This window comes from Vidua macroura, chromosome 24, assembly GCF_024509145.1.
Source record: "Vidua macroura isolate BioBank_ID:100142 chromosome 24, ASM2450914v1, whole genome shotgun sequence".
Taxonomy (NCBI): Eukaryota; Metazoa; Chordata; class Aves; order Passeriformes; family Viduidae; genus Vidua; species Vidua macroura.
This window is the reverse complement of record NC_071594.1, coordinates 2,567,579-2,579,608: the sequence shown is the minus strand read 5'-3', so window position 1 is coordinate 2,579,608 and position 12,030 is coordinate 2,567,579. Positions and strand designations below refer to the sequence as shown.

Here is a 12,030-nt window from a genome sequence, read left to right as displayed (position 1 = left end):
TGGGAATGTAAGGCTTTCAGTTCCCTCTTCATCCAGCTGTGGTGAGGCTGCCGACCCTTCCCATGCCACTGCACACCTTCACCTGCTCCTGGGGAGCAGCTGCTTTCCCCAGGAGGAGCAGAGGGAAGAGCAGGGATTTGCCCAGCACAGGAGCACGGGGCAGATCCCAGGGATCAGCCCCCAGAGCAGCTCCCCAAGGCACTGTCAGGCAGGTCTGCTGCCTCACTGCTGAGCTGGAGTTTCCTCTGCAGGGGGAGAATCAAACACCTGGATGTGGTGACTCTGCTGAGGCGCATCAACCCTCCCCTGGGCTTTGGGAAGTTCTGCCCACACCGTGTAGCTTGTAAGGTAAGAACCAAGGTGGTGACAAGGTGTGTGAGCACAGGGACACCTTCCCCAGGCTGTCACTGTGTCCTCCTGGCAGGCTGAGAGTGACAGTCCAGCCAGCTTATCCTTTTTAATGAGGGGGTGTATTCGGGGGGCAAGGAGAGGTGCTACTGACAGAGCTGAGGTGGTTCAGCTCCTCAAGATCAGGACTTACCTGTGCTCACCTCCTGCTTCAAAGGGATGGGCTGGCTCTGCCCAGAGCCCTCATTGCAGGGGACTTCAGGCCACAGTGCAGCTGGTGCAGGAGGGCAGTGCAGGGCCTGAGCATGTGGCCCTGTCAGCTGGGCTGTAGAACTTGTTTCCAAGAGCTGATGGTGCTTAGGGAGAAGGAAACCCCAACTTTCTTAGGCATTTTTCCTGGCTTAGCTAATTCTGAACAAATCTGTGTGAGGCTCATGTGCATGGGCAGGAGCTCAGGCACTGGTGTAATCCCTCCTGGGTTTTGGGCAAACACATCAGGAGATTTCCAGACTCCTCACAGCAGCCTGGGTCACGTTTTGGAGTGGGAAGTGCACTGCAAAATGACTCCCATCTCTCTGAAAGCAACTGGGCGGGTTCAGCCTGGAGAAGAGGAGGCTCAGGGGGATCTTCTTGCTCTCTACAAGTCCCTGACAGGAGGCTGAAGCTGGGTGGGAGTGGATCTCTTCTCTCAAGTAACAGTACAAGAGGAAACAGTCCCAAGTTGCACCATGAGGGGTTTAGGATGGATATTGGGGAAAACTTTCAAGAAAAGACTGGTTGGGCCCTGGGACGGGCTGTCCAGGGCAGTGGTGGGTTTCTGCCCTGGAGGGATTTAAAAGCCATATGGATGTGGTGCTTGTGTACATGGTTTTTCTGGTGGCCTTAGCAGTGCTGGGAACAGTTAGACCTGATGATCTCACAGTTCTTTTCTGCCCTAAACAGTTCTGTGATTCCATGATTTTCTCCCACAGCACCCATGCCCCTGTAGGTTATTTCCCCCAGCTCTAGCCATGACATGCTCTGGTTCAGCTGGCTGGGACCAGGGATGTCACTGCCTCTGGCAGCTGTGGTACCAGGGCTGATAGGCCAGGGAGCTCCGGCACTTGTCTGTGGGATCAGACCCTGTGGACAAACCCTCAGCCCTGCTGTTATTGCCCATGCCAGGGCCAGAGCCCCTGGGTGCCTGCATGGCCCTGGAGGATGTGATCGGCTGGTGGCCCACGTGAGGCAGCCCTGAGGGGTGAACCAGTGCCACCAGTGCCACTGCTGGGCAGGGCAGGCAGGGCTGGGAGGGCTCCATGCCCTGAGCAGACCCCTGGCCAGGCCTGGGGGCTGCCAGGCTGCTCTGTCCCCTGGCCCACAGGTGTTGGTTTGCTGTGCAGCGCCTGGTGTGCATGAACATGCCCCTGAACAGCGACGGCACCGTCACCTTCAACGCCACCCTCTTTGCTCTGGTGAGGACAGCCCTCAAGATCAAGACAGAAGGTAAGCAGTGATCCTGGCTGCCTCTAAAGCCTGACAGGGAACCTTCCTTGTGAGTTTCCCTTGGTTGACTTTCACATAGATTGAGTTTTGCTGTTGTCTAGGACCAATTGAATAACGACCAGGCAGCAATGTGACATGAAATCACATAGAAGACATTCAGTGTCAACATTCTAGTGTTGCCTCAGACAGGAGAAAGTGCACATTAGGTTTGGAAAGAGCGATAGAGCATGATGAAAATTTTCCACTGTGCATGAAAACCAGCCACAAGACTTTTAATGGAAATCTAATGATGTTAAGCTAAAAGAGAGCTAAAAAGAGTGCTTCATTCTTCCAGCAGCTGAGTATTGGGAGTGAAGATGTTGAGATTCAGGAAAAACCTCTGGTTTAAAACAGATGGGAGGACAAATTGTGGTTACTGCATCTGTCCACAGCTTGTTTTTACAATTCTCAATACCATATTACAACTGTCCTCTGTTGTACAGGAGCAGGTATGGTGCAGTACCTTCACTTAGAAAAGCCCACTTTCTGTAACTGGGTGTGGTTACACACCATTCCCCACTGGCCAGGGAGCTCCGGCACTTGTCTGTGGGATCAGACCCTGTGGACAAACCCTCAGCCCTGCTGTTATTGCCCATGCCAGGGCCAGAGCCCCTGGGTGCCTGCATGGCCCTGGAGGATGTGATCAGCTGGTGGCCCACGTGAGGCAGCCCTGAGGGGTGAACCAGTGCCACCAGTGCCACCAGTGCCACCCTGAACAGCTTAGGAGCGGGGCTGGTCCAGCTCCCATCCTTTGAATTTAGCTTTGGGGAGGTGCTGCTGAGCTGCACAGAGCTGGGGTGGTTCATCTCCTGAAGATCAGGACTTACCTGTGCTCACCTCCTACTTCAAAGGTGTGGCACCGATGGGCTGGCTCTGCCCAGGACCCTCACTGCAGGGGACTTCCAGGCCCCTGAACTTAGCTGTGCTGGGGAGGAGCTGCTTTCCTTTAGCCCTTCCTTGCCAGCAGCATACTTTGCTGAGCTTTGCTGTGGGAAGGTGTCCCCCCAGCTTGTTATGGGAATAAATCACACAGGACTCCATTTTCCTCATGGTGGAAAAAGCCCATTCTTTACTCACAGAACCGGTTTTTATACAGTTTTACAGACCTCATGTGGGACTCCAATTGGTCAGTAGCTGTCTTGCCAATTACTTTTACTGGTTAGTAACAAGTTGTTATTCTGTATTGATTGGTCACTCAAACCCCCGGGGTGTACGTGCAGGGAAAGTTGTTTGTGAGAGACAGAAAAATTAAAACTATCTGACGGTGTAAAACCAGTTTATACAGGTGCTGGGTGTATGTACAGGTGCTATTCCTGTTTTTCACCCAGGAATAGATTGTTATGTTAATGAACTGCTCACACCAGGATTGCTTTCACATGGGAACTTGCGTAGGGCTAGCCTGACAAGGCCAGACAGTGATCTCAGGAGAGCAGGCCTGATTTTATGAAGCCTTTATGATTTTTCTACCTTAGTGCAACACTTGATTCTCTGCCTGTGCTGTGAGCAGCTCTGGGCTGGGCAGCTGTGGCAGGAGCCAAGGCCAGGCAGTGGTGGGCTCCTGGGATCAGTGTCTTCCAGCAGGGTGCCATGGTGCTTCCCTCTGGCTGGGGTGGGAGCGTGGCAGCCTGGGAGGAGCACAGGAGGTCTTGGAGGTAAACTGGGATTTCGGGAATGCGGGAGCACCGAAGGGGAGGTCAAAATCTGTAAAGTGCTCTGGCTAAAATCAAAGCCTCGCTCTTACTAAGCTCATCTTGGTTGGGTGGGGAGACAGAGAGGAGCTGTCACACCCTCCAGGAGACTGGGCAGGTGATCACAAGCTTTGTCTTCACTCCTGCTCACATCCCTGGGGATGAACTGCTCTGTCCTGCTTGCTTTCCACACAGGTAATTTTGAACAGGCCAATGAGGAGCTCAGAGCTATTATCAAAAAAATCTGGAAGCGAACAAGTATGAAGCTTTTGGACCAGGTCATCCCACCTATTGGAGGTATGTCACCAGGTGTCCCTTCCAGAGGGACAGAGCTGCTCCTGGCCACGGTCCCACTGCTCCAGCCACGGGGATCTTGTGACAGGCAGAATCATCATGTTGGTTTCCTCCCTGCAGATGATGAGGTGACAGTGGGCAAATTCTACGCTACTTTCCTGATCCAAGAGCATTTCAGGAAGTTCATGAAGCGCCAGGAGGAGTATTATGGGTACCGGCCCAAGAAAAACCCTGTGGAGATCCAGGTTGGTGTGTGGGTGGTGCTGGAGGGGAGATTCTTCCTGGAGGCAGGCAGGGAAGGGAAGAGGCTTCCCCCAGCCTGGGGGAGTCCAGGGGGCTCAGGGAGCTGCAGGGAGCCTGTGCCTCAGGCCTTTGGAGGTGAGGTGCCCCAGGTAAACCAGCATTGAACTGGCCATGAGTCCCAGCACTGAGCAGGACCTTGGTGTGCAGGCTGCAGGTGACTCAGAAAGCAGAGGAGGGTTTTGACTCTCTGCTCCACTCACTCCAGTGTAGCTCTCTACACTGGATAGAGGATCTGCACTTGGTAGAGGATCTCTACCCTTGGCAGGATCTGGTGCCTCACCAAGTAGTTTTAACACCTGGGAAGTCCCACCCCAGACCACTGTCTGTGCCAAATGCTGCTCATCCAAGCCCTTACCCAGCTGCTCTGCTCCAATCCCAGGGTCTTGTCCCTCCTCTGCCCTTAGCAGTGTCTGCAGCTCCATGTGAAGGTGTTCTCTCAGCCTTTCAGAGCAGCAGGTGGAGGGGGGTCAATGTGGCTGGCTTTGAGTGGGACCACTGCAGTCAGAGAAGCCTGCACAGCAGGCCCCGGGGGGTGCTGGCAGAGGATTTCTGTGCCTGGCCAGAAGGCTGGGATGTCCCTAGCCTCTCCTGACTTTGCAGGGAGGAAGTCACCTGTGGAGATAAAAGACCAAGCCCCAAAGGTGCAAAGCAAGGAAAAGAGCCAGGTCCCAGATCAGGGATGGAGGCCCAGCCTGCCCTTGGCTGTCACCAGCCTGAACCTCCATCAGGGTATTCCCTTTTGTGGGACAGCATGAGCCCAGAAACTGAGGGACAGCTGTGGGACAGCAGCTCAGGAGCAGTGTCACCAAGCACAGGCAGCTGCAGGCTGTGACCCGTGGCCTGTCCTTGGCAGGACACCTGGCAGGGGGAGCGTGCCTCACCATGCTTCCCTCTCCAAAGACCAAGGTGAGGGTGGTGGCATCACCCCAGCCCTGCCTTCCTGTCCCCTCCAGGCTGGGCTGAGGAGCATTGAAGAAGAAGCTGCTCCCGAAATCCATCGGGCCATTTCTGGGGACTTGACTGCAGAGGAGGAGCTGGAAAGAGCCATGGTGGAGGCTGCCCTGGAGGAGGGGATATACAGGGTGAGTTCAGCCCTCAGGGCACCACAGTCTGCTGTCCAGCAGCCCTGATTTCAGAGTGCTGGTGGTGGGTCAGTGTCTCAGATTTCTCTCAGGGTTCTGAAGGTCAGGGTGACCCCAAGAGATCGTAAAGAGTCTTTGCTTCCCTAGCCCGACGCAGCCAAAGAAGGACCCTGGAATGCTCCGATTGCGCTTTCGAGGTTGTTTATTTTTTCTTATCTATGACATTCTTTCTCTGACCTGCCGGGCTCTGCCTAGCAAGGAAGCTGTGGCCATCTGCCCCCGAGCCTTGAGTGGCTCCCACCTTATGTACTCAAAACTACGTGTGTATGTTTACAATTTATTACCAGTTCCCATCACCTGTGTTAGACTGTGAATCTCTACCTTAAACCAACAGAAAAGTGTCACCATCACACCAAGACATGGAGGACAAGATGCAGGAGAAGGCTAGGACATGCCCAGATCCCTCCATCTTGTACCCCCTTGAACCCCATTCTAAAAATCCCCCAAATTCTACTTTTCCACCCTGTGTTAGTTCAAATATCACACTACTCAAACCCTTGTGACTTGTAATTCCTCATACAAAATTGACAGTTTTTTCCACGGGCTAAAATCGAAGCCACAGGTGTTTTTTACTTCATGCCAAAGTCTCCAAGCCCCCTGCCAGGGTCTCGAGACAGCCAGGGCAGCCAGAGGGATGTCCTGGGTTCCGACAGGTCAGCTTGGCTGCTGGCTCTGGGGGACAGTCTGCAGGGTGTGGGCCACAGGGATGAGCAGCACTTCTGTCCTTTCTGTGAGCATCAGAACATCCTGGTTGTGTCATCTTGGGCAAGCTGCTCCCTGCCTCAGTTTCCCCTCTGTGAAAGGACCCAGCCCATGTGGCTGGCAGGGCTGTGCTGGATATTTACCTGCTGCTTTGGAGGTTCCCAATCACACCTTCTGCCAGGCTCAGGTGGGACAGCTCTGGTGTCACAGGAACTGATTCACTTCCCACTCCCTGGCAGCCTCAGAGACAGCCTGGGCAGCTGTGGGGTTGCAGAGTTCCTTCTGTGTCCAGAGGTGCCACCACCTCAGGCTGTCCCACAGAGGTGACAGGATTTGTCATGGGCTGGCTTATCCCAGTGCTGCTTGTCTTGATTGGAAAAGCCAGGTGTCTGCTAAGGAAGGCAGGAGCCTCCCCTGAAATGGAAAATGCAAACCCCCTCCCTCCAAATTATTATAATTTTGAAATTAAGGGGTTCTCAGGCAAAGATGTGGGAGTAGGAATAACAGTTCTTTAATAGGAAAATTAAAAATACAAATGCAATAGTACAAAAAAGAAAACAACACTGCCAGAGTCAGAGCCTGCCCTGGCAACCTGTGGGTCAGGGTGGTGGCAGCAGTGCCATTCCATGGGGGCTCAGCCCTCCTGCAGTGCCAGCTGTGCTTCTGCTGGAGCAGGATCCTGGACAAGGCTGGAGTTTTCCTCTGGAGCTCCAGGGCTGCTGGAGATGGGCCTGGGCTCCCTCTGGGAATGCAGTGGGGCAGAAAGCTGCTCCTCTGGGAATGCAGTGGGGCAGAAAGCTGCTCCTCTGGGAATGCAGTGCGCAAAGGCTGCTGTGCTGTTCCAAGGGCAGATTGGATCCAGGTAGGAATGCTTGGCTCCTCCCCTGGGTGGAGCCTCTCCCCATGGGATGATGGAATTTTCTCAGCCATGCAGGGACACTCAGTGGCCATGAACAGCAGAGATCTCCTGGAGGGAGGATTGGCTGTGGGAGAGATAAAGGAAACTGCCCCATGAACAGCAGAGAACTGCCCCAGCTCTGACAGATGGAATAGAATGCACACCCCATTTCCAACCTGCTGCATGGCCATTAACCCTCAGTGCCTCAGTTTCCCCCGCCTGGACAGTGGAGCTTTTAGGACCACATGGTCTGCAAGGCCTGAGCAGAGCAATCACTGTTTTGACGTGGGAATGGCCCCAGAGCAGCCTGGAGCTCCAGGCTTCCCCTGATGCCCTCCCTGTTGGTTGCAGAGAACAGGTGGCTTGTTTGGCCAGGTGGACAGCTTCATGGAGCCCAGCAGCCCGCTGCAGCCCCAGGTGGCCAGCCAGAGGCCCCTGCAGTTCACCGAGGTGGGCAGTGAGGACCTCGACTCTCCTGTGTTCCTTGATGACTTCCCCCAGGAAGGCAACACCAACATCAACAACGCCAACAGCAGCAGCTGGCTGCAGGGGTAAGGGCGCTGCAGGCGAGGAGGGCACTGCTGGCCCTGCCACTGTCTGCCCTGGGGCTGTCCTGGCAGCTGCTGCACCCGGGGCTCCCATCCCATCATCCTTCATCTCAGTGCCATGAGCATGGAGGTGGGCAGCAGGGCTCCAGGGATTGCAGGAATCTCCCCTCCCCCTCACCTGCCAATCTCTGAGGGCCTTGGCCCCTCAGGTTGAGGCCACCAGCACGTGCCTGGGCACAGGGAGAAGGGACAAAAATAACCAGTGTAAGAGGAGGTGCTTAGTCCTGCTTCCTGGGGTCTCCACCCTGTTCATCCATCCTACAAGTCCATCCCCCCAGGCTGGGGGAGGTGGGGAGGGCTGCACCCCCAGGTGGAGCTGGGCTCAGTGTGTGGTCCCCAGCCAGGCTGACCCACCTGCCTGCCCTTGCCAGGGTGCAGTATGAGGATGAGGTGCTGAGGAGGACGCTACCAGCGGCACGCAGGCGCCCGGCCTGGGGTGAGTCTGGGCTTTGTTGTTCTTCTGGGGGACTGGGACCAGCCCAGGGCCAGGGCAGGGGGAAGGGGCTGATGGTGGTGGGTGGAAGGAGGAGATGCAGGGCCCAGTAAGTTGGAGATTTGCTGAGAGCACTGAGCACAGCAGGATCTCTCTGGTGAGCTCCAGGAGACCCTTCTCCCTCCTTCCACCCTTTGAGCTGATGAAACATGGAGACAGTGCCTCATCCTGGGGGAGCACTCCCCATCCCAGGGCACCAGGGCCACAAGACCATGTTCATTTCCTTAAACAGGGACTTTGGGTGCTGCTAAATTCCTAAATCCTGTTTCCCCCAGTCCAGCAAGCCTGGTCCCATCTCTCTTTGTCAGTGGTGTCCTTGCTCTTGTACCCATCTGATGGATGTTGAGATGCTTGAGCGAGTCCAGAGGAGCACAACAGGGCTGGCGAGGGGCTTGGAACACGAGCCCTGTGAGGAACAACTGAGGGACCTGGGGGTGCTCAGCCTGGAGAAAAGGAGACTCAGGGGTGACCTTACCACTCTCTACAGCTCCTGAAAGGTGGCTGTGCTCAGGTGGGGTTGGGCTCTTTCTCCAGGAGCTGACAGAACCAGAGGACACAGTCTCAAGATGAGCCAAGGTTGGATAGGAAAAGGTTGGATATTAGGAAAAAGTTTTTTTACAGAAAGGGTGATAAAGTTCTGGAATGGCTGCCCGGGGAGGTGGTGCAGTCACCACCCCTGGGTGTGTTTAACAAAGCCTGGATGTGGCACTGGGTGCCAGGGTTTAGTTGAGATGTTGGGGCTGGGTTGGACTCAATGATCTTGAAGGTCTCTTCCAACCTGGTGATTCTGCGATTCTGTGAATTCTGTGATGTCCCTACCCTTCCCTCCCACAGAGCACAACCGCCCCATACCCATGGAGAGGCTGAGCAGGAGGCGAGGGGCCCACTCTGGGGGTCTCTCATCACCAGGGCCACTCCTCCCCCAGCAGGTAAAAGGGACAGTGCATGTCAGAGGGGACACAGTGTAATGTGAGGGACACAGGTGAACCTCCCTCCCATCCTGGGAATCCTCCCTGCCATCCTGGCACAGCTGTGCTGGGAAGGAGCCCCTCTCCGGGCTCATTGTGTGAATCCAGCCTTGCTGGAGCTTTTCTCTTGGATCAGCCCGGAGGTGGAGCTGGGCTCCCTCCCTGCTGCTGTAACAGCCATGGGAGCTCCTTGAAGCTGGAACAGCTGGAAGCACATTCCTCTGGCTGCCCAGGGCAGGCAGAAGGGGTGCTTCAGATTTGCCCCACACTGCCTTTGCTGCCCTTTGCCCGGCACGTGCCAGGGCAGGGAGCCAGGGCTGGTTCCCAGCTCTCTGTTCACATGGCCCTGCTGGTCCCATTTTGGGGGTGCCCTGGACCCAGGAGCTCCAGCAGGATGGCATTGCCTGTCCAGGCACTGGGCAGGGACAGGGGCAGCCCCCACACTAACATGGGAGAGATCTTCCCTGGGCACTGTCCCAGCACATGTTGCACCTCTGTGCTACTCTCACCCAGCTGTCCACGGAGGATGGCACCATGGCAGGAACAGCATCCAGCTCAAGGTTCCAGCAGAGGGAAACTGGTGAGCCAGGAACATCCTCCACCCCCGCCATCACCTTCCTCATTCAGGAGGTAAGGCAAGGGCACAGCTTGGCAGAGGGAATGGCAGGGATGGCAGGAAATTGCAGGGATACCATGCTTGTGCCATGATTGGAGACTGGGGGGCACAGCTTAGCCACCAGGACAAGCAGGAGGTGTGTGCCAGCACAGAGGGCAGAAGGGAGGAGAAGAGGGTGGGTGGGTGCCTGCAGCCAGGGCAGCTCCCCAGGCTGAGCACCCAGGCTGTGCTCTCATCCTCTGCACAGGCTCTCATCTCTGGTGGCCTCGGGGCTCTGGCCCAGGACTCGTCGTTCCTAGCAGTGACCAGGGATGAGATGGCAGCCAGCAGCCAGCTGGAGATGGATGAAGTGGAGAAAGCAGCCGTGGAGCTGCTAAAGGGAAGAGAAACACTGCAGGGCACAAAAACTTGCTCTGCCCCTCTGGACAGCTCAGCCGTGCCACCAGGCAGATCCGCAGGGCTCGGTGCAGCTCCCTGCCAGAAGAGCGTCACTGCCACTCGCCTCTGAGCTGCCCACTGCAGTGCCCAGGGTTCTGTCACAGCGGGTGCAGGAGCAGAGCCACACTGCTCCTTCTTCTGCCCAGGGTCCTGAGGTACTCTGGCCACCTGTGGTGTTACTTTTGGGACAGGTCTCTGGGGTGCTGGTTCAGAACAGGACAATGCTGTTCCAGCGGGGTCTTGCAAGAGCTGGACAGGTCATTAAAGTGTTCCTGCTGTGTGACTCTGGGTGCCCCTGCCGTCCTTCCTCTGCACCCTGCCTGCACCAGGGTGTAGCCAGAGCTGGCAGTGAGTCACGTGGCAGCCTCCAGTCCAGCCATTTTGAGGTTGACAGGCTCTGGGGATCTCCTGAAATCCCAGCAGCTGGACCCTGCATCCTCAAGTCTCAGCTGGAGCCTGCAGCCTCCTGCCTGCAGCTAACTCTGGCCTGTGAGGAGATGTGCCAGGGTCTGGGCAGCAGAATGGGGCCTGGGGCCTTCTTGGCTCCCTGTCCCAACTGTGTGTGAAGCTGGGGATGGGGCAGAGGTGTGAAGGCATGTTCAGGCCGGGGCAGCAGCCCTGGGGCTGGCCAAGAGGAGAGCTGGACACTGTGATGCCATTTCTGCCCCTTCCACTATCTCCACGCTGCGCTCTTGGGGTCAGGCATCCATCCCAGTCCCTGGGAAGGTCTCGTTCAGCCCATGACATCCATCCCACAGCTCAGTGGGGCACGGGCCAGGAGGGTGTGGAGCTGTTCCTGCCGTGCCCCCAGCACTGCCTGCGCTGGTGCTGAGCAGCAGCCGAGGTTGTTCCTCTCTGGGCTGCTCAGGGGGCCCACAGTGCCCCCCATGGGATCGGAGTGCTGAGCTCTGGGGCAGCCCCATCTCCCAGCCCAGCTGTTCAGTGGGATCTGGCTCCCCAGGGCCCCCAGCCCGGCCTAACTGGGAACTGGGGGCTCTTGATCATCTAATATATATTAAAATGCAGAGAGTGGATGGGTCCCAGGGGAGGAGGCGATCAATGAGCCAGCCTACTCCCCAGCATGGCTTTTATTGCCTCCATGAGGGGAACTGCCCGAGTTCCAGCTGCAGCCTGAGCACCAGAGCCCGTGGCAGCACAGCTTCCCCCACAGCATGCAGCCAGCAGAGATGGATGGGGTGGGGAAAACTGCTGCATCCCTTCCTCTTGCTCCTTTGCCCTGGGGCAGGAGCTACCCCCTTGACACTCCCACCCTCACACACGCACTGGTGGAGGTGCATGGGGCTGGCTGGCAGTTCAGCTGCTCTGCCAGGGCATGTCAAGGACACCATGGGGTGAGTGGTTGTGGTCTCCTGGTGGGTTTGGGGAGATGCAGGACTGCATGCATCACTTGCCAAGACACGGGGGTGGTCACTGGAGGCTCTAACGATAAAGGGTGACACTATGGTGGGGACAACAGCACTGTGCTGGGGGCTCTGCCCCCTCTGCTGCTGTCTGGGGCTGCACAGGGGATGATTTGCTCCATCTCTCAGATGTGTGGTGTGTCTTTCTTAAGCTGATCCTAGCTGAACTGGGGACAGATGTGATTTGTGGTACAGCTGGCATGTGGGTGGGAGTAGGAAGAGAGAAACATCATGGCACAGTCACTGCCCCTCTCTGCCTGGAGCTTCAGAGGGGAAGAGTCCAGCCTCAGGAAAACCAGCAGCTCAGGGTGGGACCTGCACCGTGCACCAGGTGTCCTTGCAAACGTGGGACAAAGAAAGAGGAATACCAGCTCCTGACAACCTTGCAGGAAGCCAGACAGGCCATGTCCTGCTGACCCCCATGATTTTGTACCAGCATACAGCATCCTGGGACTTACCATGCCAGCAGAGCTGAGGAGCTCCTGCAGGATGCAGAGTCCTGTGCACGTATGGTCCTGGCACCTTGGGAGGGGCAAACATGGGGAGGGGTGAAGGTACCCAGATTGCAGAGCAGAGGGTGGGTGCTG

General features: G+C 56.5%; 1 protein-coding gene across 1 annotated transcript in view; it reads left to right on the top strand.

Annotated features, from left to right (window-relative positions):
- The window catches only part of CACNA1S (calcium voltage-gated channel subunit alpha1 S), a 55,358-nt gene extending 45,073 nt beyond the window's left edge, over positions 1-10,285 (top strand). Inside the window, exons 35-44 of the mRNA XM_053998261.1 lie at positions 252-348; positions 1,731-1,833; positions 3,756-3,857; positions 3,975-4,099; positions 5,111-5,239; positions 7,251-7,450; positions 7,879-7,943; positions 8,835-8,929; positions 9,482-9,598; positions 9,832-10,285. Of these exons, the coding sequence (XP_053854236.1) occupies positions 252-348; positions 1,731-1,833; positions 3,756-3,857; positions 3,975-4,099; positions 5,111-5,239; positions 7,251-7,450; positions 7,879-7,943; positions 8,835-8,929; positions 9,482-9,598; positions 9,832-10,092 (1,294 nt within the window). The 3' untranslated portion in view covers positions 10,093-10,285. The remainder of the gene's footprint in view (positions 1-251; positions 349-1,730; positions 1,834-3,755; positions 3,858-3,974; positions 4,100-5,110; positions 5,240-7,250; positions 7,451-7,878; positions 7,944-8,834; positions 8,930-9,481; positions 9,599-9,831) is intronic.
- Positions 10,286-12,030: the final 1,745 nt, after the last annotated feature.